At 41.9% G+C, this 21,697-nt stretch overlaps 1 protein-coding gene across 2 annotated transcripts in view; it reads left to right on the top strand.

Moving 5' to 3' along the window:
- The window catches only part of LOC146660094 (disks large homolog 2-like), a 178,369-nt gene extending 162,766 nt beyond the window's left edge, over positions 1-15,603 (top strand). The window contains exons 18-27 of one of the 2 annotated variants that reach the window (XM_085419775.1): positions 868-982; positions 1,337-1,513; positions 6,115-6,190; positions 7,663-7,759; positions 9,174-9,224; positions 10,384-10,485; positions 11,851-12,023; positions 12,252-12,361; positions 12,454-12,545; positions 14,887-15,603. In XM_085419775.1, coding sequence (XP_085275901.1) covers positions 868-982; positions 1,337-1,513; positions 6,115-6,190; positions 7,663-7,759; positions 9,174-9,224; positions 10,384-10,485; positions 11,851-12,023; positions 12,252-12,361; positions 12,454-12,545; positions 14,887-14,993 — 1,100 coding nt within the window. In that variant the 3' untranslated portion in view covers positions 14,994-15,603. The remainder of the gene's footprint in view (positions 1-867; positions 983-1,336; positions 1,514-6,114; positions 6,191-7,662; positions 7,760-9,173; positions 9,225-10,383; positions 10,486-11,850; positions 12,024-12,251; positions 12,362-12,453; positions 12,546-14,886) is intronic. The other variant, XM_085419776.1, reaches the window with a different exon arrangement.
- The last annotated feature ends 6,094 nt before the right edge of the window (positions 15,604-21,697 follow it).

The following is a 21,697-nucleotide window of genomic DNA, read 5'->3' as shown; positions in this document are numbered from 1 at the left end:
GACAAAACCCCCACAATCATCTGATGCTCTATGAGCAGCAGTGGGAGGGAACGTCTCCTCTTTTAGACGTAAAAAAGGAAACCAGAGAATCTGTCTCCTATTTCTTTGGGTTGTATTGTTATATATCTGATTGTATTATACAGCAGCTTGTGACACTGTCCTGCTGCTGATGTGCTGAAATGGGATAAATGCCTTTGTTTCTATTTTCGTAGGTCAGGTATGAATGCATGCTGCTAATAAGAACCCACTGCAAAGAGATAGGTGTTTCCCTTTCTGTCTACTGCTGACACACAGATTTGAGATGTGTGTAGACACCAGGGAGAAAGAAACCAAGACAATATAAAAAAGTGGAAACTGAGCATGAGACTGAACGTGCAGACAGTTATAGAATATCTGTTAGTCAGCAACAGCTGCTGTACACTTCTCTTCTTGTTTCTTGGCCCAAAGCTTAACTCCTGAACCTTTATAACTAATAAACACTGATGGCACAACATCAGTGTTTATTAGTTATCAAGTCCTCAGACAAGATACTGTGTGTGTTTCTGTGTGTTTTAGATGAAAGCGCTGCATAAAAGTGAGCGAGAGACAAAGCGTGACACCGATAATGCAGGATAATGAGGGCAGCTGAAGATATATACACAAGAGGTGATTATAGAGAGGGAACAGCAGGTAACACAGCTGCAGTGATCACACAAGGGAACCAAGGGAACTAAAAGGCCTGATAATAAACAGAGCAGACGGACATAACCTTACAATGACAGTTATACCTTAAACAATATCTAAATGCAAATTCCATTAAAGATAATTACTCAAGACCTTATTGGTGTCAGACTGTCAGTGCTGATCCACGCTAACCTTGTCTTGTAGAGTACGGACGTTTTGAGGCCAAAATCCACGACCTGCGGGAACAGATGATGAACCACAGCATGAGCTCCGGGTCAGGATCCCTGCGAACCAATCAGAAAAGATCACTCTATGTTAGGTTGGTCTGTTTTGGATTTTAGATGGTTGTGGTGAATTCAAAGAATGCAGAAAATGAAAAAACATCCATTCTGCAGTCAGACATCCCAGGCTAAACAGCAAAGCTGCTTTTGCGTCGTTTACTTTTGTAAGCTTGTGTGTCTTCATGCACAGATGTCTGACCCTAACTAAGATGAAGATTTATGCAGATATTTGAGATGTGTGACTGAAACAGAAACACATTCACTATTTACTATAGTAACTATAACTGCTGAAATCCTGCATCTAGTTTCTCTTTGCTAATTTAGAATAAAAGTCACTTACTGCAAAGAAACAGGGATTATTATTTTATTACTGCTCTTCTTTCGTGGAATAGGGCACTTTTTGACTATGAAAAGTCAAAGGACAGCGGTCTTCCCAGCCAAGGGCTCGGCTTCAGGTTTGGGGACATCCTGCACGTCATCAACGCCTCCGATGATGAGTGGTGGCAGGCTCGCCGTGTTACTCCACATGGTGACAGCGAGGAAATGGGCGTCATCCCAAGCAAGAGACGGTAAGAAGTGAATACACTAATGTGTGAACATACTATTGACTAGTTTCTTCTAAACTAGTCATTATCCAAAAACAGCCTGTTTTTGATTCAAGTTTATTTATAAATCACCAACAACAATAGTCCCCTCAGGGAAGTCAAAGAGCTGAAGACCTTCGTGATAACAAAAGCCAAAACGTAACGTATCCCAGTCCTGAATAACACTGGCGCAGAATCAAATTCATCTGAAAGGCGTCGATACAGCAAACAAAGCAAAAGTGCCAAAAAGGTGTTTTCATTATCAAAGAGCAGAAACCATTTGTCAAATGTGGGATTTTTGTTTCTTCGCTATAGGTTTGAATTGTGATTCGTGTCACAAATATGTCGTATGTTCCCCCAGTCATGTCTGTGTTTGCTCGCTTCTGTGTGTCTCGTCTCCTTTAGTCCATGTTTCCCTCCTAGTGTTTCATCCTCGTCTCCCCGTCTCTCTCTCACACATGTGTGTTCTCCCCTACTTGTCTCTCGCCCTCTCTGTCCTCCCTCTGTGCCCTGGGTTTCGTCAGTCTGCATCTCAGTGCGTGTTTCTCGCACTTCCAATTTTACTTTGATAGTCTCCCCCAGGTGTTTCCTCTTTGCCCTGATTCCCTCTTCGTTTACTGTCTGTCTCCCTCCGTCCAGTGTCGTGATTGACCCTTCTCTCAGTGAGCTACATGATGTAGTCACCTGACATGGGTTCACCTCACAGGTGAGCCTGTCTGGGTTCATCTGTAGAGTTTCTTGCCTTCTTAATGACGTTGGGACCATCTGTTGTGTTGTGCAGCAGTCAGGTTGGTGCACAGCTGACAGGCCTATTTGACAACTGCTAGAATTCATATTATGGCGAGAACCAATCAGCTAAGTAAAGAGAAACAACAGTCCATCATTACTTTAAGAGCTGAAGGTCAGTCAGTTGGAAAACTGCTAAAACTTTGAATGTGTCCCCAAGTGGAGTCGCAAAACCATCAAGACTACGATGAAACTGTCTCACATGAGGATCGGCCGAGGAAAGGAAGACCAAGAGTCTCCTCTGCTGCTGAGGATACATTCACCCGAGTCACCAGCCTCAGAAATCACAAGTTAACAGCAGCTCTGATCAGAGCCCAGATAGATGCCACACAGAGCAGCAGCAGACACATCTCTACATGCTCAGAGCAGACTGTGTGAATCAGGCCTTTATGGTCAAACAGCTGCTGAGAAACCACGACTAAAGAGAAGAGATTTGTTTGGGCCAAGAAACACGAGGAGTGGACATCAGACCATCTGTGCTTTGGTCTGATGAGTCCACATTTGAGATCTTTGGTTCCACCTGCCGTGTCTTTGTGACACAGAAAAGGTGAGCGATGGTCTCTACGTGCATGGTTCCCACCATGAAGCATGGAGGAGGAGGTGTGTGTGTTTGTGTGTGTGTGTGTGTGGGGGGGGGGCTTTGCTGGTGACGCTGTTGGGGATTTATTCAAAACTGACGGCAAACTGACCCAGCATGGCTACCACAGCATCCTGCAGCCACAGGACAATGAGCCCAAACACACCTCCAGGCTGTGTGAGCTGATAGCCCGGCCTCCACAGTCACCTGTGGGTGGCTATAACTTGAAAGCAATCCAGGCATGAAGGGGGGCGACTTTGAGGAATCTAAAATATAAAACATGTTTTGAGTTATTTCACACTTTTTTGTTTACTACATAATTCCTCATGTGTTCATTCATAGTCTCGATGCCTTCAGTAAGAATCTATGACAGTGCTGCCCAATCCCAGTCCTCGAGAGCTACTGTTGCCCCCTATATGCTATCCTGCAGCTTTTAGATGCATCCCTACTCCAACACAGCTGAATCAAATGAATGGCTTGTTATCAGGCCTTTGCCAAACATGATGGCATGCTGAATAGGTAATCAAACCATTTGATTCAGCTGTGTTGGAGTAGGGATGCATCTAAAAGCTGCAGGATAGTAGCTCTCGAGGACCGGGATTGGGCAGCCCTGATCTACGATGTAAATGGTCAAAGAAACATAAAGAAATAAACGTGTCCAAACCTGACTGCTAGTGTGGGTGTTAGTACTAAAGATCTCACACGAGTTTGGATCTCGGTGACTTCGGCCTCAAGGTCTGCCTCAATTTTCTGAAAATCTTGTGAGTGTGAAAACTCTAGAACAAAGACACGGGAGTTTGAAAGTGATGCAACTGGTGTGTCCACCAAAAACTTGGTGACCTTGACCTCAAGGTTAGAGGTCCTTTTGACAAAGCATATAGTTAGGCCTGGATCAGGTGACCGTGAATCGGCCCTTAGTTATGCTGCAATAGGCTGCTGGGGGACTCCCATGATGCACTAAGCATTTCTCCTTGTCTCGCCCATTTTCACTCATCATGGGTTAATAAACTATAATTAAGCATTAATGATTCTTGATCTCTGGCTCTCTTTGTCTTGTCTCCCTTCCCTCACCCCCCACTGTCACAGCAGATGGCCCTGAGCCTGGTTCTGCTGTTTCCCTCCCACCGTGTTTCGTCTGATTGTTGGGATTTCTCTGTGTTATTTAACGGTCTTTTCCTTACAATATAAAGCGCCTTGAGGTGACTGTTGCTGTGATTTGGTGCTAAATAAATAAAATGTAACTGAATTAAAAAAAACAGAAGTCATTATTTTGAACTTGAGAACAAAGCGATGTAGGTTTTTTAAATTCATACAAGGTGAATGTGGATGCAACAACTAGGAGCTTTTCTGTTAGCTTTGAAGTGCTCCTGTAATTTCATTCAGCAGTGTACAAATGCAGGGCCATGATACTGTATTTGGACAGCTATTAATTTGTTGTCCCCTGAAGGAGCCTTTGTTAAAACAAGCTTAAAACTGGGGTTTTTTCAACTTCAAGTACTTGCAGGTGCTCAGTAAGCATCAGGAGTGAGGTACTGGTAAGATCAGCAATACTGGAGAAAAGTAAAAGCATTTAAAGTGGGCTGACAGGATGAAGCACACAATGAACCCAATTCAATAAGCAGTCTGTTACCACACACCTGATGTTTGCTGATGTTTAGCTGTGGTCACTGGAAAGGGCAGGAGTACGTGTAAAACGTATATGATTTACTCATGAAAGTGGCCACTTTCTCATTACTTTCATATATTGTTTTAGGAAGTATCCAAAACATACAAGTTTCATTATATAATTTTTCGAGGGATCTTATATCTGTTTTCACTCTTATACGCTTTTCATACAAGTTTCACACAAGACAGACTTTGTAAGATTTATATATATATCTTTTCCATATGGGGTAGAAATTGTTAAGACTTCCTTCTTCTCCTCACAGTTGCTAAACTTTATACATACCAGTGTAGAATAAAAAGGGGATGTTTTTTCCTCTTCTGGTTTCATTATTTTAATGTGGCACTATTAGTTCATTAGAATCATATAACCAGCTTTGCATTAAATATATACTGAAGTTTTTGATCTTGCATTAGCCTTTGTATTACAGTGATTGTTATAACTCTAGTTTGATTTTCTACTTACAGGTACCAGAATAATATGATCTTTCATTGCAGATGTGACCATGATCAACTTATACATATTGCAGTTTGTTGCTTATTATAGAGTTGTGCTCAAGTTAATTAAGGGTTAAAAGCTACAGTCAGCGTGAATGTCTGACTGATCTATGGAGGGGAAAGGCTTCGAGCATAGAGGGCCGCACACGCCTACATACCACTGATATCATATTATTCTTTGTGGTCTTTTATTCAATTATGTTTTTTTGCTAAGTTTAAAGTGGTAGTTAATTAAACAACATTGATTGAAATATTAAATACCTGAGTCAGTTTCCGGGCTTTTTAGAGAATCAGTGAAAAGCATAAATCATCACTTTCATGTTTAATAATTAATGATTGAAATGAACTGAACAGCGTTTAGAAGATTTGTTAATTTGTTTGTCTTTTGTTAAAAGAGTGGTTTCAATAACTTCAGACACACCTTGCAATTGTGCTTATGATGAGTTGGCACTTGGTCTTTTGAAGGTCATAAGCTTCGTTCGGCGTGATGGTCCGGACTGATATATTGCAGGTTTTGACTTTGAGTGCAGAGGGCTAAATGCAAACATGCTTACAGTACATATAATACATATAATACATATAATACATATAATTCAGGAATGTGTCCGGCCTGAGGCCTTAACTCATTTGGAGTCTCACTATATTTTACTCTACTTGGTAACAGATGACCAGAGTCAATAATTAGCCTCAGAGACCCTGAGGGCTTGAAGTTTATTACCATGTTTGGTGTTATAGAAAGGAGAAGTTCTATGTCTGTTTGTAGCCATTAAAGATGTACAAGATGTACGATTAACTGTGACTAATGTCTGGAACCTATTTTGATCTGTCATTACGCATGAAGGGGCGTTCTAATACCCTGATTTTTACAAAACTATGGAGATGTGTTTTTTGTGATGAGATCTGGGGCTGTCTGCATACAGTTTCCATCTCCCACGGGTGTGACCATTAAAATCATCGTTTGACTTGACCTGGCCGGACCAGTGTTGTTATTGTGGTGTTTCTCCTGTCTCCATCCCCAATATTTTGAACCATAACACCAGCTGACTAGTTATTTCCTCAACAGGGTGGAAAGGAAAGAGCGGGCACGTCTAAAGACTGTTAAATTCAATGCCAAGCCAGGGTCGTTTGAGTCAAAAGGGGTGAGTACCTCGCAAAGTGGAAATTTCTATTAGTGCGATGATCCACAGGCTAGTTCAGATAGAACTGAACATGTATGAGAAGCTTAACCTGCTGTTTGCTTTGCCACACAAACAAAGTTAACACAGACAAACATTTTTATGCCTTCATGAACAAACAAGTAATCACTTCCAGTGCAGGCAAGTAAAGCTTAACTTTGGAAAAGTCCATCAGATCATTTCTTCTGTAAAACGTCTTCATTTGTATTTGTTTCAGTTCTCTTGATATTTTACGTGTGTGCTTTGATTTGCACCCTTGTTTAATCAGCCAACCTCTACTAAGCTTCAGGTCATGGACTTCCTGCCCCGACATTCTCCTGCCACATTTCATTTTTGGTTGCATCCAGTGATGACAATGTGCGCAGGCCCAGGGTTGTCTCCACCATACTTTACAGGTTTGTAAAGGTTTGCCAGGCTTTTAACTTCCAAATATAACACTGCGCATTTTCAGCTCCCCACAGAGCTTTGCTCAGTGTTGTAGATCATGCAGGAGTCTTTGGCTAGGTGAAGTCAGGGGCTTACTCATTTTTCCAGCCGGCACTGTGAGTGATTACTTGACATGAAAAACAAGCAGTTTTTTGTGTATAGTTGACTTCACACATGGTCAGTCAGGTCACCTACTGATCAGAAGGTTGGTGGTTCGATCCTTGCCTGCTCTAGTCTGCGAGCCAAGTATCCCTGGGCAATAACCCCAAGTTGCTCTCCGATGCATCCATCGGAGTATGAATGTTAGCTAGAGAGCACTTACATGGAAAAGAGTGAATGAGGCAAGTTGTGTAAAGTGCTTTGACTGCTCAGAGTAGAAAAGCGCTCTATAAGATCCTGACAATGCCACAAACCCTTTCTTACAGCTGTAGATGTGCTTCATTTATTAATCTTACCTCCCACAAGTCAAACCTGCACCACCTGTGAATTATCAGCTCAACTTCATTTTGGAAACAGATGTGGTATATTTACAAAGCATCAAGTGCAATATATTCTACAACCACAGACACACATCATACAGGCAGGTTATTTCAGCTGTCATCCTCTCAAATTCCATCTTTTCCTTCTATTACTGCATGTTTTTACGTGTTCTTATGGAACCTCTTTCTTATATTTTATTTTTCATGGCATGTTCTGGGTAACTGTCTCTCACTTTGCTTTTATTTTAAACGGGTGGCATGTCAAGAAGTGTGCAATCTCATACTGATTTATTTAGGAATACAGCAGAAGAAGCTCGGTCGTTTTATATATCGCTGTTGTTGTCTGACAGTCTTTGGTTGATCTCATCTATCTGTGGCCAGCTCGGCTCAAAGCTTCACATATTATTAGGTCAACTTAAAACACGCAGCAGTGATTCACACTTAACTTCTTGACATTCTACTTCCTGCAAACAGTTTTGTCTGCATGACAATGATACACCTGTTTGCCCCATGCTTTCTCTCCCTTCGCAGTCATTCACTGACAAACGTAAAAAGAATTTCATCTTTACACGAAAGTTCCCATTCTACAAGAACAAAGATGGTGAGCAGGATGGCAGTGATTCAGACCGTAAGTAAGCTCACAGACACATACGTGCTTTCATGCAGTCAGTGTAGGTCACACGTCAGGCCAGAAGGGAAACCACAGGTGTGTTTCCAAGTGTGGGAACCTCACGGAGACTCTTTGCAGTCATCCTTGTTTTCTGTCCTTTTCTGATGCAGAAATGCGATAATCACTGCTCTCATAATCACTGCTGTTCATTTTGTGGTGATATTATATGACCCAGTTTCCCTTCAGAGATCATCTAGGTATTTTGGTATTTTGGCTCTCCCTGCTGGCCGCTCATTGTTTTGAGAAGGACAGATCTGTGGGCCGCACCCTCTGTCCTCATTTCCTCCACCTTTTGCTTATGTTGTGGCTGTCCTCCTTGCTCTCTTTCTTCTGCTCTGACTCTCTGTGGACGGCCAATAGGACATCCTGGGGATAGGTGATGATGGGTATGGGACAAAGACATTAAGTAAGTTGGTTGTTCTTCTGCCTGCATTACTGCATGCTGCAGTTGTTGGCTTTATCTTGCTTCTTGGTCCACTAAAACATGACATGTGGCAGAGGTTTAAAAATGTTCAATATCTGTATAATGTCATGTAAGGATTTCAAGTAACCATCTTTTTCTTGTATAAGACTTTAAGAATCGTTTAAAATGCATCAGAGGATAAATATTTAAATTAAACTACTGAAATCTTATTATACATATATTGGGTTAGTTTTTATGCTTTCGGTGGCTTGTGCCATTTATACCTTGGCGCGTCTGTAATGTTTGCATTATCTGAGAACTGCATGATTTGTTAAGGGTCGCAGGTTCTGCAGGACACAGTTATGACCTTGTATTCGTCCTAAGGAGGAACCACTGGGATCTCTCACGACTCCACCAGCATGATCTTTGTTATTCCAGCCTCACTATGTGGATATTGTTTCATGCATGTTTGCATGGTGCTTTTGTTTTCGTTTATGAGCATAGCAGCTTGAATGACAGTCTTAGAGGTTGCCACGGTTACATCTGTTTGTTTGGGCCTTCTACAGTAAAATGTCATTTGCTGTTGGAGTTCATGTTTCAGCGTTGCGGGTATGTGTTTATGTCCAGTAGTTTGATTATTGCGAAATACTGAGAGTATTTAATTATGCGTGTTTCAGTACCTAAAATTCAAATCAAGACAGGTTTTTATGTTTTTAAGAGTTTCCTAAATTAGCTAATTATTAGCACTGACAACACAAACGCATCACTGAAACCACCGTGTACTTTTTTTGAAGTTCTCATTTGTAAACTAGAAGATACTAAAATATCAGTAAATGTAAAACATGAATAAAATGTTGATTATTACAGAGTTATCTCGAACTGTTACATGTATTTTGATGGGTTTTTCTTTGTTGCCCACAAATTCTGATAGCTAAAGGTAGCACTATATTTTGTGAAATATCCTAACAGGAAGTCAAGAGGAAGTGATTCTCTCATATGAACCAGTGATGCGTCATGAAGGTAAGCTAAAACTTTTTTATTATTAGTCTTTTATTTATCCAGGAAAAAACCTCAGTGAGATTAAAAATCTTATTTCCAAAAGAGATCTGGCATCATGGCAGCAAAAGTCAAAAATACATGTACCACATAAGTACATAACAAATACAAAATCCCGCACAAACATGTGAAAAATACACAATAACAGATCAGTTAAGAGCGACATTAAAAACAATCACACGGACTAACAGAGTTATTCTCTCGTTCCTTAAAGATGGACTTAAACTCCATCAACATAACCAACTCTGACAGTTTCAGATCCTTCTGCAGATTATTCCAGGAAACAGGGGGCAGCGGATTTAAAAGCCCCAATTCTGTTCTGATTTTTGGGGACAATTAGTTGTATGATGTTGTGAGAACAAAGGCTGTATTGGTTGTGGGTTTTTTATTTCAATTAATTAATTTATTAATTCTTTTGTGTCCTTAAAGCAGGCATTAGACACATCAGCCACTGAGCATTAATGAGCTTCACTTTCAAGTTGTTGATTTAGATACAAACACGTCACAGCTATCTCGGGCTTTGGGAATTTTTGCACATGCCACATTCACAGACAGTCACACGGGTGGATGCATTGGGGGTAAGCCCACTCTGACAGCCCACAGCCCACGCTGACAGCCCACAGCCCACTCTGACAGCCCACAGCCCACTCTGACAGCCCACAGCCCACGCTGACAGCCCACAGCCCACTCTGACAGCCCACAGCCCACGCTGACACCTTGATTGTTTTTTTGGTTTTTATGACTTCTTGAAATGATATATTTTGTTAAAATTTAGTTTCGTATGTTTTTTTTTTACAAACTAGGTTTTTCCAAATAGTTTTTGTGTGCCAGCCTAAACTCCATATTATTCCTCTTTTCTGTTAAGCAGCCCAACAAAGTTAGGGATGGTTTTAATATGTTTTCTCACCACAAACTGCCCCGCATGTGAAATCGAAACGTATAAACTTTGCAAGAACTGTACAGTTTCCCAGTTGCTGCTGTCTACTCTACAGATTTTCTATTATTTATTCATTTTTCTATTACAAGAATCGATATATCCTTTGTAGATGATAACAACATAAGTAAAGCTATGCTACGGTCCTCTAAGAGTTTACTTTTTATGAAGTCTGTGTTTCTCCTTTAGTTAACTATGCCAGACCTGTCATAATCCTGGGACCCATGAAGGAAAGAATCAATGATGACCTCATATCAGAGTTCCCAGACAAGTTTGGATCTTGTGTGCCGCGTACGTATTTGACTTTGCATTGCTAATGTAAGGATGAAGTGGGAAACAGGACATTACAGATTAGTATTCCAGCTTAATGGAAGAAATGTCTACGTCTGCATCCATTGGAGACCTTTCTGTGTAGAGTCTGCATGTTCTCCCTGCTACTGTCTGCACTCTCTCAGGCTCCCATCCACAGTACAAAGACATGGATGTTTGGTTAGCATGCATGTCTGTGGCCATTCTACAGTATGTGTGAATGTGAGAGTGGGTGGTTGTCTGTCTCACTCTGCTGGTGCTCAGGTAGATTCCACCTTTGACCCTTGGACAGCTGGAATAGGCAGCAGCTCCCTGCGCCCCTAAATTATACAAACAGTTGAGAAAATGGATAGAAAACTGCAGCGATTCAATCAGTAGCTGAGGGACAGCTCACACAGATTCCACCAGCCTTCTCATTGTAGTAAACCAAGTATATATGGTCTCCATTGTGAGAATAGATCTTGTAATCTCCTCCACACAGGAACACCGTGTTAAATATTACTTAATGTAATGACAGTGGCTTGGGTATTGCTGGTTTGTAAGAGAAAGCTGTCACAAGCTGACCCAACAGGATCAGCCTTCGTCTTCTTCAGTTGTGTGTGTTGTGTTTGTCATCAGCTGCAGCAGTTTTGATTTTGCATGTTTTTATTTACCCATCTCTTATTTGAATTTACCCTTTAAACCATATAAAGCTGCTAACCGTTCAGGTTATCAAGGTAAGTGAGCCCATGAACTGATTCTCTCAACCTACTGTTTAGAAAGTCCTTTAAAGTGAAGTAGTTCCCATAAACAAGTCCATTCATCTTTTTGGAACCACAGTTTGTGTATAATGTGGAATTTCTGTCATTGATATTGTTATTATTAGTATTATATCATTATGGTGCACTAATAATGTAGAATTCTGTGCCACATCCTCTCCATATATTAACAGAGGCGCTTACCTGTGAGTTCAAAAACATGATCACATTTATGTCACAGCTTGGTAATAACATGGTAAGAGTGGTTTTAGTATTAGTGTGATAATAAAGACAGAACATGCAAGTAATACCATTTACTTACTGAAGTAAAGGCCACGCAGTACCTTGGTATTAATCACAAGTATATCAGTATTTTACTTGTTCATTATTAACCTGTTATCCCAGCATTACCGTGTTATTACTGTGCGGTGCTAGCAGTGTTATCCCATGTTTCCAGTTTAGCCCTTTAATCTCTGTCGGATAGCTTTAAAGGTGAATTTGTTACAGTTAATGTGAGAATTGTAAAATGTGAGTGAGGTACTTATTCATTTAGATAGAATTATAGCAAATGTAAAGTTACTAAGAGTTAATGTTCCTGCTCATACTGAAGATACCACTCGACCAAAGAGGGACTACGAGGCTGATGGGCGAGATTACCACTTTGTGATGTCGAGGGAACAGATGGAGAAGGATATCCAAGAGCACAAGTTCATTGAGGCTGGGCAGTATAATGATAATCTCTATGGAACGAGCGTCCATTCGGTCAAATACGTGGCTGAGAGGGTAAGATTTGATCTGTTTGCCAGCAGCGTCACTGAGAAGCATTTTAAATATAGTTAAATATAATAAGTGTGCAGAGTGCAATATATTCTCTGAGAAATCAAAGCAGCTGCACTGCACTTTGAAAAGCAAAGACGATTTAGAAACACATAAGAGTTGTTTTAAAATGATCTTAATATGAGAGCTAGTGTGATTCTGTGTGCTACAGCTAAAGCTGTGCTTCTGTCTCAGGGTAAACACTGCATTCTGGATGTTTCTGGAAATGCTATCAAACGACTACAAGTAGCACAACTCTATCCCATTGCCATCTTCATAAAACCGAAGTCTATTGATTCATTAATGTGAGTATTCATGTGGTCTTTTGTCACACACTAACAATAGAGGTATTGTTTGATGCGCACATTTCTATTCGTGTGTGTGTGTGTGTGTACAGGGCCATGAATAAGAGACTGACAGAGGAACAAGCCCAGAAGATCTTTGACAGGGCGATGAAGCTTGAGCAGGAGTTTGGTGAATTCTTTACAGGTACAGTGTTAAAACAAACCATTTATACTGAATCACTGTAGCTCAAACGTTGTTTGAACCGTGTCTAAATCCAAAGCTTAGGCATCAGTGACAGTATTGGTTTAGTCAGACAACTGAAAAAGCTTCTACTCCTCAATAAGGAGAACAGCACGCTGTAAAGATTTTAGCATGTATAACTTTTCTACCTTTGCTGAAGTTTTGAAAGATGTACATCAAAAACAGAAAGAAACTTAAAAAATCATTTAAAGACTAATTCTATTGGTCTGGTCTGAGCTCACGATGTCACCAGACGCACAAAATTAGGAATTCTAAACCTGTCTCAGTACAGCTGAAAGGCGTTTGGAGCCTTCAGTCCTCTCTTCTGAGGAACCAGCTCCCAGTTTGGATTTGGGAGACAGTGTCATGGTGAATTGGGTTAAAGGACTCAGGTGCGAGACTCCTTGCAGAGTGACAGTGAATTTATTCACAGTGAAAAAATAAGTCAACAGTTCGAGTCTGTAATCCAAAAAGGGCAGTGCAGTGATACAGTGGCTTCTCCCCGTGGTGACAGTGCAGTGACAATCCAAAACAACTCCTTGTGCCCGCTCCTCCTCCGATCCCTGGATCCTGGAGGCAGATGAGAAAAACACACGCACAGTAACGAAAACGTTCTCTCTCCTTCACAAACTAGGTATGCTAATCGCGACTACGCTACCCGGTTTAGCTCAACGTTCCAGCGTTGGTTGTGACTCGACCGCACCGTTAAATAGGTCTGCTTCAGATTAGGATGGAGAGGAGAACACCACAAAGTACACGCAAACACAACAAAAATTGGCAAGGCGACCGGTGAGGACCGTCTAGCCGTGACAGACAGACGCCATCTCTTACTTTATGCTCGCTCATAGCGGGCCCTCTGACTGTTGGGGTTTTCTCTGTATTATTCTGGAGTATTTACCTTACAACATAAAGCGACTGTTGTGATTTGACAGTAGATAAATAAAACTGAATTAGATTGACATGAAAAATTAAATTGAACTGAATCTGAGGTTTAACTAATGGATGGAGTCTCCTCGTCCAATACTCTGACATCAACCTTCCCGAGGAGGCTGAGGAGTGTGAGCTGTACGCTCGAAAACACTCTCCATTCCCCTCCTTGAATAAAGATGGAAATGAAAATTATCAACCTACCGAAGACCAAACTCTCATTCCAGCAACTCAACATGGCACCGGGTAGTATTTTATATGGCCCCCACACTCGTATGTAACCTCAGCAGGGTCCAGGTATCAGCTCATGCTGTCAGTAGTGACCCTGGACAAATGCAAACTAGTAAAGAAAATGGTCAGAAAAAAATGTCAGTGGCCTCCACAGGTTAAACCGTTCCTGTTTGAGAGTCGTGTCATTGTTGGGCCTTTGGTGCACACGAGGCTAATTCATTAACACCAAAGTAGCTGAAACAGATCAACAATGCATTCTGCTAAATATTCTGATTAAAAGGTGTTCCTGTAATTGTTTGAAGCAGTGTAATGCTGTGAATGCTTTATTGTGATATACAGGACATTCATTGCTTAGATGCAGTATGTTGTGCTGAAGAAGCCAAGACCATCCAACTCCATTCAGTCTACAAATTGCATAAATAAAGAAATTAAATCATGTAAAAAATAAAACTGTGGGCACTGATGTCAGTCTAGTGTTTAAAATATATGAATCACTCTGTCTGAAGTCTATGTATCACAAGGTTATGTAATATTTACCTGGACTGTTGATGCTTTCTGTTTACAGACAGCACTGCTGGAATTACATATTTCCACAAGCAAAGCCAATAACTGAAAAATGTGCCATATGAGCATTATATCATGCTCCCCCAGAGGAATGTTGGCATGAATCCACCGGTACACACAGTATAAGGATCAAGGCTGCCTTTCACTGTAGAGTGCTTTCACATTCCTCTTACTCTTCTTCTGTGATGGATAGGCTAGGAGAGTGAATGCCAAAGCAAAATGTCCTTTGGAAACACGTGTCTCTTTAGCAGTGGGCCAGAAACATCCAACAACCAGTTTACATTTGCTCTTCATCTCCAGTACATGGACCACAAGACTCATAAAAAAAGCTAATTGTAGAAGCTAAACAGAGACGCTAAATAACTCACCAAATCTAATAGCAATTGGGGAAAAGGAAATGCTGTTGAAATCCCCCAGTTTGAGTCAACTTCATATAAATCTGGGATTGGGGTTGTTGTTGTTGTTGTTGTTTTTTCAATCCTACCAGCGTATGTCAGGAATCTTCAAATCCTGGCTTCCTGAATAAAAACATCAAACTTTCATGTATCTGTGAAGGTTCATTCATATGTTTTTTTATTTGCAGCACTGGTTCAAGGAGAAACCTTGGAGGACATTTATACCCACTGCAAACAGGTCATAGAAGAACATTCAGGACCCTATATCTGGATCCCCTCAAAGGAGAAAGTATAATAGCTCATTATGCTGGAAGGCAGTCTGGACTTTTAGGATCTAGTAATATGAAAACTGTTTGGCAACAAATAGTGTTTATAAATACATATTGTGAATAAGTTGGCTTTTTTTATTTGTTCATTTGATCTTGTGTTTGATTATTGTTTGTTTTTCACTTAACCTAAATGTTCCTGAATGTAAACCACAAAAATGTTATAAAGTTTTAGCTCACAAAGTATGTATATTTGCTTTTTTCTTATTTAAACAAAAAGGATAAAAACAAAATAGATTTGGGATATATAGCTGCATTAATACAAAGTGGAAGGTGGCATGTACGGTGCAGATATCTTTGCTTTGTCAGCAATGGAGAGAAACCCGGTGACTGGACTTTGACATCCTTACTGGCACTGCACACTGCAACTAGTAAATACTGCTGAACACTGCTTTGCTTTGTGTTTATTTACAGTATCATTTCTACCTTAAATGACTACCTTCACTCTTTTGACATGACAACATTTGTGAGAAAACTTTTGTTTCTTGTTGTCGGCGGGAACATTTATCCAGATACTGCTGTGCCAATGCTGAATCAAGAAAGACAGCTGTTTAGACTTCAGAAAGCTAATACTTTATTTTCCTAATAAAATCGCTTCCAAAAGCAGAGATTTATTTGCTGTAAATTCAACTGGGATTCAAAAGTCCTTTATAGAACATATTTAATTTAAGAGATTAGTGTAATGTGATCTATGGAGCTTGGAAAGAAAAGCAACTGGACTTCTTTAAGTTTCGTGAAGACATTTCACTTCTCATCCAAGAAGCTTTTTCACTCCTAAACCAAACAGTGGAGAGTCTCAGGTATTTAAACCCTGGTGGGAGTTGTTGTATGTATGTAGGGGCAATGAAGAAGGTGCCTAAGAAGTACAGGAACCTGTCCATACCTGAGGCCTTGGAAACTGGAAAGCAAGCCTTGGCCAGCCGCTTGAGGAGGTACACCAGAGAGATCGAAGGCAGGAGAATAAACCAGCTGTTCTCCACAGAACCAGCCAAGGTGTACTCTCAGTGGCAGGGGAACGATATGAGAACAACACCACCAAGGCTGGAGACGGAACAATACTGGAAGAGCATATGGGAGAAGGACGCAACCCATAACAGCAATGCTCAGTGGCTAGTGGATCTGATTGCAGACCACAGAAACCTCACTTACAGGGTCCAGTAACCATCACAGTGGCAGACATCCAAGCAAGGGTCTCCAGTATGAAGAGTTGGACAGCACCAGGCCCCGACATGGTTCACGCCTACTGGCTGAAGAAGCTAACTGCACTCCACGAGCGTCTGGCAGCACAAATGAACCAGCTGCTAGTTGACAAGAGACACCCGGAACGGCTAACCGAAGGCCAGACAGTCCTAATCATCAAGGACCCCCAGAAGGGACCGGTCCCCTCCAACTACCGACCAATAACCTGCCTCAGTACTACATGGAAGCTCCTGTCAGGCATCATAGCGGCTAAGATGAACAGGCACATGGGTCAATACATGAGCGGCACACAGAAAGGGATTGGCAAGAATACCAGAGGCGCAAAACACCAACTACTGGTAGACAGAACAGTCAGCCGAGACTGCAAGACCAGACTGACCAACCTGTGCACTGCCTGGATTGATTACAAGAAGGCCTATGACTCAATGCCCCACAGCTGGATACTGGAATGCCTAGAACTGTACAAGATCAACAGGACCCTAAGAGCCTTCATCAGGAACTCAGTGGGGATGTGGCGTACAACATTAGAGGCCAAGTTCAAGCTCATAGCACGAGTCACCATCAAGTGTGGGATCTACCAAGGAGATGCTCTGTCCCCACTGCTGTTCTGCATAGGCCTGAACCCCCTCAGTGAGATCATTAACAAGACTGGCTACGGATACCGCCTATGGAATGGAGCAGTTGTCAGCCACCGCCTGTGCATGGATGACATCAAGCTGTATGCCAAGAGTGAACGAGACATCGATTCACTGATCCACACTACCAGGCTATACAGCAATGACATTGGAATGTCGTTCGGACTGGAGAAGTGTAGTCGGATGGTAACAAAGAGAGGGAAGGTAGTCAGAACTGAGGGGATTGAACTACCAGAAGGCAACATTGCAGACATAGAGGACAGTTACAAGTACCTGGGGATCCCGCAGGCGAATGGGAACCATGAAGAGGCCGCTAGAAAAGCTGCAACCACAAAGTACCTGCAGAGGGTCAGGCAAGTCCTGAGGAGTCAGCTGCATGGCAAGAACAAGATCCGGGCTATCAACACCTACGCCCTGCCCTGATCAGGTACCCGGCTGGAATAATAAGCTGGCTGAAGGAGGAGATAGAAGCCACTGACATCAAGACAAGGAAGCTCCTGACCATGCATGGAGGGTTTCACCCCAAGTCCAGCACCCTGAGGCTGTACGCTAAGCGGAAGCAAGGGGGCCGGGGACTGGTGAGTGTCAGCACCACAGTCCAGGATGAGACAAGGAACATCCAAGAATACATTGGGAAGATGGCCCCAACTGACCGAGTGCTCAGTGAATACCTCAGGCAGCAGAAACCCAAGAAAGAGGAGGGAGACGAGGAACCATCATGGAAGGACAGGCCCCTGCACGGTATGTACCACCGGCAGATAGAGGAGGTGGCTGATATCCAGAAATCCTACCAGTGGCTGGACAAAGCTGGACTGAAAGACAGCACAGAGGCACTAATCATGGCAGCACAAGAACAAGCTCTGAGTACAAGATCCATAGAGGCTGGGGTCTATCACACCAGGCAAGACCCCAGGTGCAGGCTGTGTAAAGATGCCCCAGACACAATCCAGCACATAACAGCAGGGTGCAAGATGCTAGCAGGCAGGGCATACATGGAACGCCATAACCAAGTGGCCGACATAGTGTACAGGAACATCTGTGCCGAGTATAACCTGGAAGTCCTGAGGTCAAAATGGGAGACGCCCCCAAGGGTGGTGGAGAATGACCGAGCTAAGATCCTGTGGGACTTCCAGATACAGACGGACAAAATGGTGGTGGCTAACCAACCGGACATAGTGGTGGTAGACAAACAGAAGAAGACGGCCGTAGTGATCGATGTAGCGGTTCCCAATGACAGCAATATCAGGAAGAAGGAACACGAGAAGCTGGAGAAATACCAAGGGCTCAGGGAAGAGCTGGAGAGGATGTGGAGGGTGAAGGTAACGGTGGTCCCCGTGGTAATCGGAGCACTAGGTGCGGTGACTCCCAAGCTAGGCGAGTGGCTCCAGCAGATCCCGGGAACAACATCGGAGATCTCTGTCCAGAAGAGCGCAGTCCTGGGAACAGCTAAGATACTGCAGGACCCTCAAGCTCCCAGGCCTCTGGTAGAGGACGCGAGCTCGAAGGATAGACCGCTCGCAGGGGTGAGCAGGGAATTTATTTATATATATATTATATATATATATATATTTATTTATTTATGTATTTGGGGTGCAACGATACACAAAATTCACGGTTCGGTTCGATACTTTGGTGTCACGGTTCAATATTTTTTCGATACAAAAAAATGTTCATGCCTTTTTAATTTGTCATTTATTAAAATTATAAATATGTATTTTAACTCAAAAGTACAGTTTTTAAATTTTGTGTTGCTGAAACAACAAAGTAATAAAAATCACTCATCTTTGGAAAAGAGAGTTTATTAGAGAAATGGCTCTTTCCAAAATAAAAGCTATACTATACGCTTCTTCTGGGCTAAATTCTCAGCAGCATATTAAACATATCAGGTCCCCATAAGGAGAATCATGTGCTAACGGCTGTCTAAATGACTCGGTGTTAAATCTTCTGATCAAGTTAAAATTCATCAGTGTTACACAGGGGCTTCATTATGAAGAAATACACTACCAGTCCTGTCGTTGGGTGCATCCATGAAAAACATTATCTTTATTGTTTATAAGCATAGAGATGATTAGGCCCAACCAGAGAGGAGGTCAAGTTAATTCCCCCTAGGAAAGAATTGGTCACATTTTGGATTTTCTTTCTTGAGAGATTGCTTCCAGCAGGTTTCCACAGGACCTTTTAATAGTGGTTCATATTTTTTATTTTTATGGGTTTAAACCATTTTTAATCATTATCATACTTTATTTGCATGATGCAACACTTATTAAGCAGTTCAGGTTTATACCATCCAATCCTTGGTGAAACCTCATTATCTCATATGTTTTAACTCTTTTCTATTCAGATAGACATTTAAAATGTTGTCTGTAATAAGTACTGTTAGGACCCTGGTGAAAGTGTGACATAGAGAACACAAGTAAACACAAAATGCAGTTTCTAAATAAAGATGTTTATGATTAAGGGGGAAAAAAATGCACATGTACATGGATGGCCCTGTGTGAAAACCTGATTGCCCTCCCCTGTTATAAGATAAATTAACTGTGGTGTATCACATCTTTGGAAAGCTGAGTTCAATTTCTCTAGCCACACTCAGGCGTTATTACTGCCACAACTGTTCTTCAAGAAATCACTTAAATAGGACCAACCTGACAAAGTGGTGTAGACCAAAAGATCCTAAAAAGCCATGCAATCTGCCGCAATCCAAGGAACTTCAGGAACAAAGAAACAAAGTAATTTCTCAGTCTGGAAAGGTTATAAGGCCATTTCTAAAGCTGTGGGACTCCAACAAACCACAGTGAGAGCCATTATCTACGGGATGGGCCATTTATATGGATACACCGTAATAACATGGGAATGGTTGGTGATACTAAAGTCCTGTTTGTGGCACATTAGTATATGTGAGGGGGCAAACTCCTCAAGATGGGTGGTGACCATGGTGGCCATTTAGAAGTCGGCCATCTTGGATACAACGTTTGTTTTTTCAATAAGAAGAGGGCCATGTGACACATCAGACTTATTGGTAATGTCACAAGAAAAACAATGGTGTGCTTGGTTTCAACGTAACTTTATTCTTTCATGAGTTATTTACAAGTTTCTGACCACTTATAAAATGTGTTCAATATGCTGCCCATTGTGTTGGATTGTCAATGCAACCCTCTTCTCCCACTCTTCACACACTGATAGCAACACCGCAGGAGAAATGCCAGCACAGGCATCCAGTATGCGTAGTTTCAGGTGCTGCACATCTCGTATCTTCACACCATAGACAATTGCCTTCAGATGACCCCAAAGATAAAAGTCTAAGGGGGTCAGATCGAGAGATCTTGGGGGCCATTCAACTGGCCCACAATGACCAATCCACTTTCCAGGAAACTGTTCATCTAGGAATGCTCGGACCTGCCACCCATAATGTGGTGGTGCACCATCTTGCTGGAAAAACTCAGGGAACGTGCCAGCTTCAGTGCATAAAGAGGGAAACACATCATCATGTAGCAATTTCAAATATCCAGCAGCCTTGAGGTTTCCATTGATGAAGAATGGACCCACTATTGTTGTCCCCCATATACCACACCAAACCATCACTTTTGTTGTTCCAGCAGTCTTGGAGGGATCCATCCAATGTGGGTTAGTGTCAGACCAATAGCGGTGGTTTTGTTTGTTAACTTCACCATTCACATAAAAGTTTGCCTCATCACTGAACAGAATCTTCTGCATGAACTGAGGGTCCTGTTCCAATTTGTGTTTTGTTCATTCTGCAAATTCTGTGCGCCGATCTGGGTCATCCTCGATAAGATGCTGCAGCAGCTGGAGTTTGTAAGGGTGCCATTTGTGAGTAGCTAATATCCGCCGAAGGGATGTTCGACTAATGCCACTCTCCAGTGACATGCGGCGAGTGCTACGCTGTGGGCTCTTGCTGAATGATGCTAGGACAGCCACTGATGTTTCTTCATTAGTCACAGTTTTCTTGCGTCCACATTTTGGCAAATCCAACACTGAACCAGTTTCACGAAACTTAGCAAGCAGTTTGCTGACTGTAGCATGGGAGATGGGTGGTCTCGTAGGGTGTCTTGCATTGAAATCTGCTGCAATGACCCGGTTATTGCGTTCACCAGATATCAACACAATTTCGATCCGCTCCTCACGTGTTAACCTCTTTGACATGTCAATGGCTGTGAACAAAGAGAAACTTGTAAATAACTCATGAAAGAATAAAGTTACGTTGAAACCAAGCACACCATTGTTTTTCTTGTGACATTACCAATAAGTTTGATGTGTCACATGGCCCTCTTCCTATTGAAAAAACAAACGTTGTATCCAAGATGGCCGACTTCTAAATGGCCACCATGGTCACCACCCATCTTGAGGAGTTTGCCCTCACATATAATGTGCCACAAACAGGACTTTAATATCACCAACCATTCCCATGTTATTACGGTGTATCCATATAAATGGCCCACCCTGTACAAATGGGAAAAATATGGAACAGTGGTGAACCTTTCCAAGTGGCCAGCTGACCTAAATGATAAATGGACTGAATCTTATGAGGCGATTTTCTACTCATGCAAAGCATTCAGTGCGTTTTATACAACATTCCACATTCACCCACTAGATAGAAAGCATTATGCTTTAAGTGCCAGTTTGAAAACCATGCATCAGCTACCAGTGCAGTATAGAATAACCTTAAAATTATGTGGCCTCCCAGTACATGTCTGATTTTCTTATGGTGTCCAACCCAGTTCAGATTTTTGAACTGTTTCCAGAATCAGATCCAAGTATGATGAAGATTCTTTCAGTTACAGTGGTCCTGTTCTTTGGAACAAGCTACCTGCTTACATGAGATA

Source organism: Rhamphochromis longiceps, linkage group LG10 (assembly GCF_057381845.1).
Source record: "Rhamphochromis longiceps isolate RC_006_pf linkage group LG10, R_longiceps_female_GT1.1, whole genome shotgun sequence".
Classification (NCBI taxonomy): Eukaryota; Metazoa; Chordata; class Actinopteri; order Cichliformes; family Cichlidae; genus Rhamphochromis; species Rhamphochromis longiceps.
Note: the sequence above shows the minus strand (reverse complement) of the source record. Positions and strands in the feature narration are given on the sequence as shown.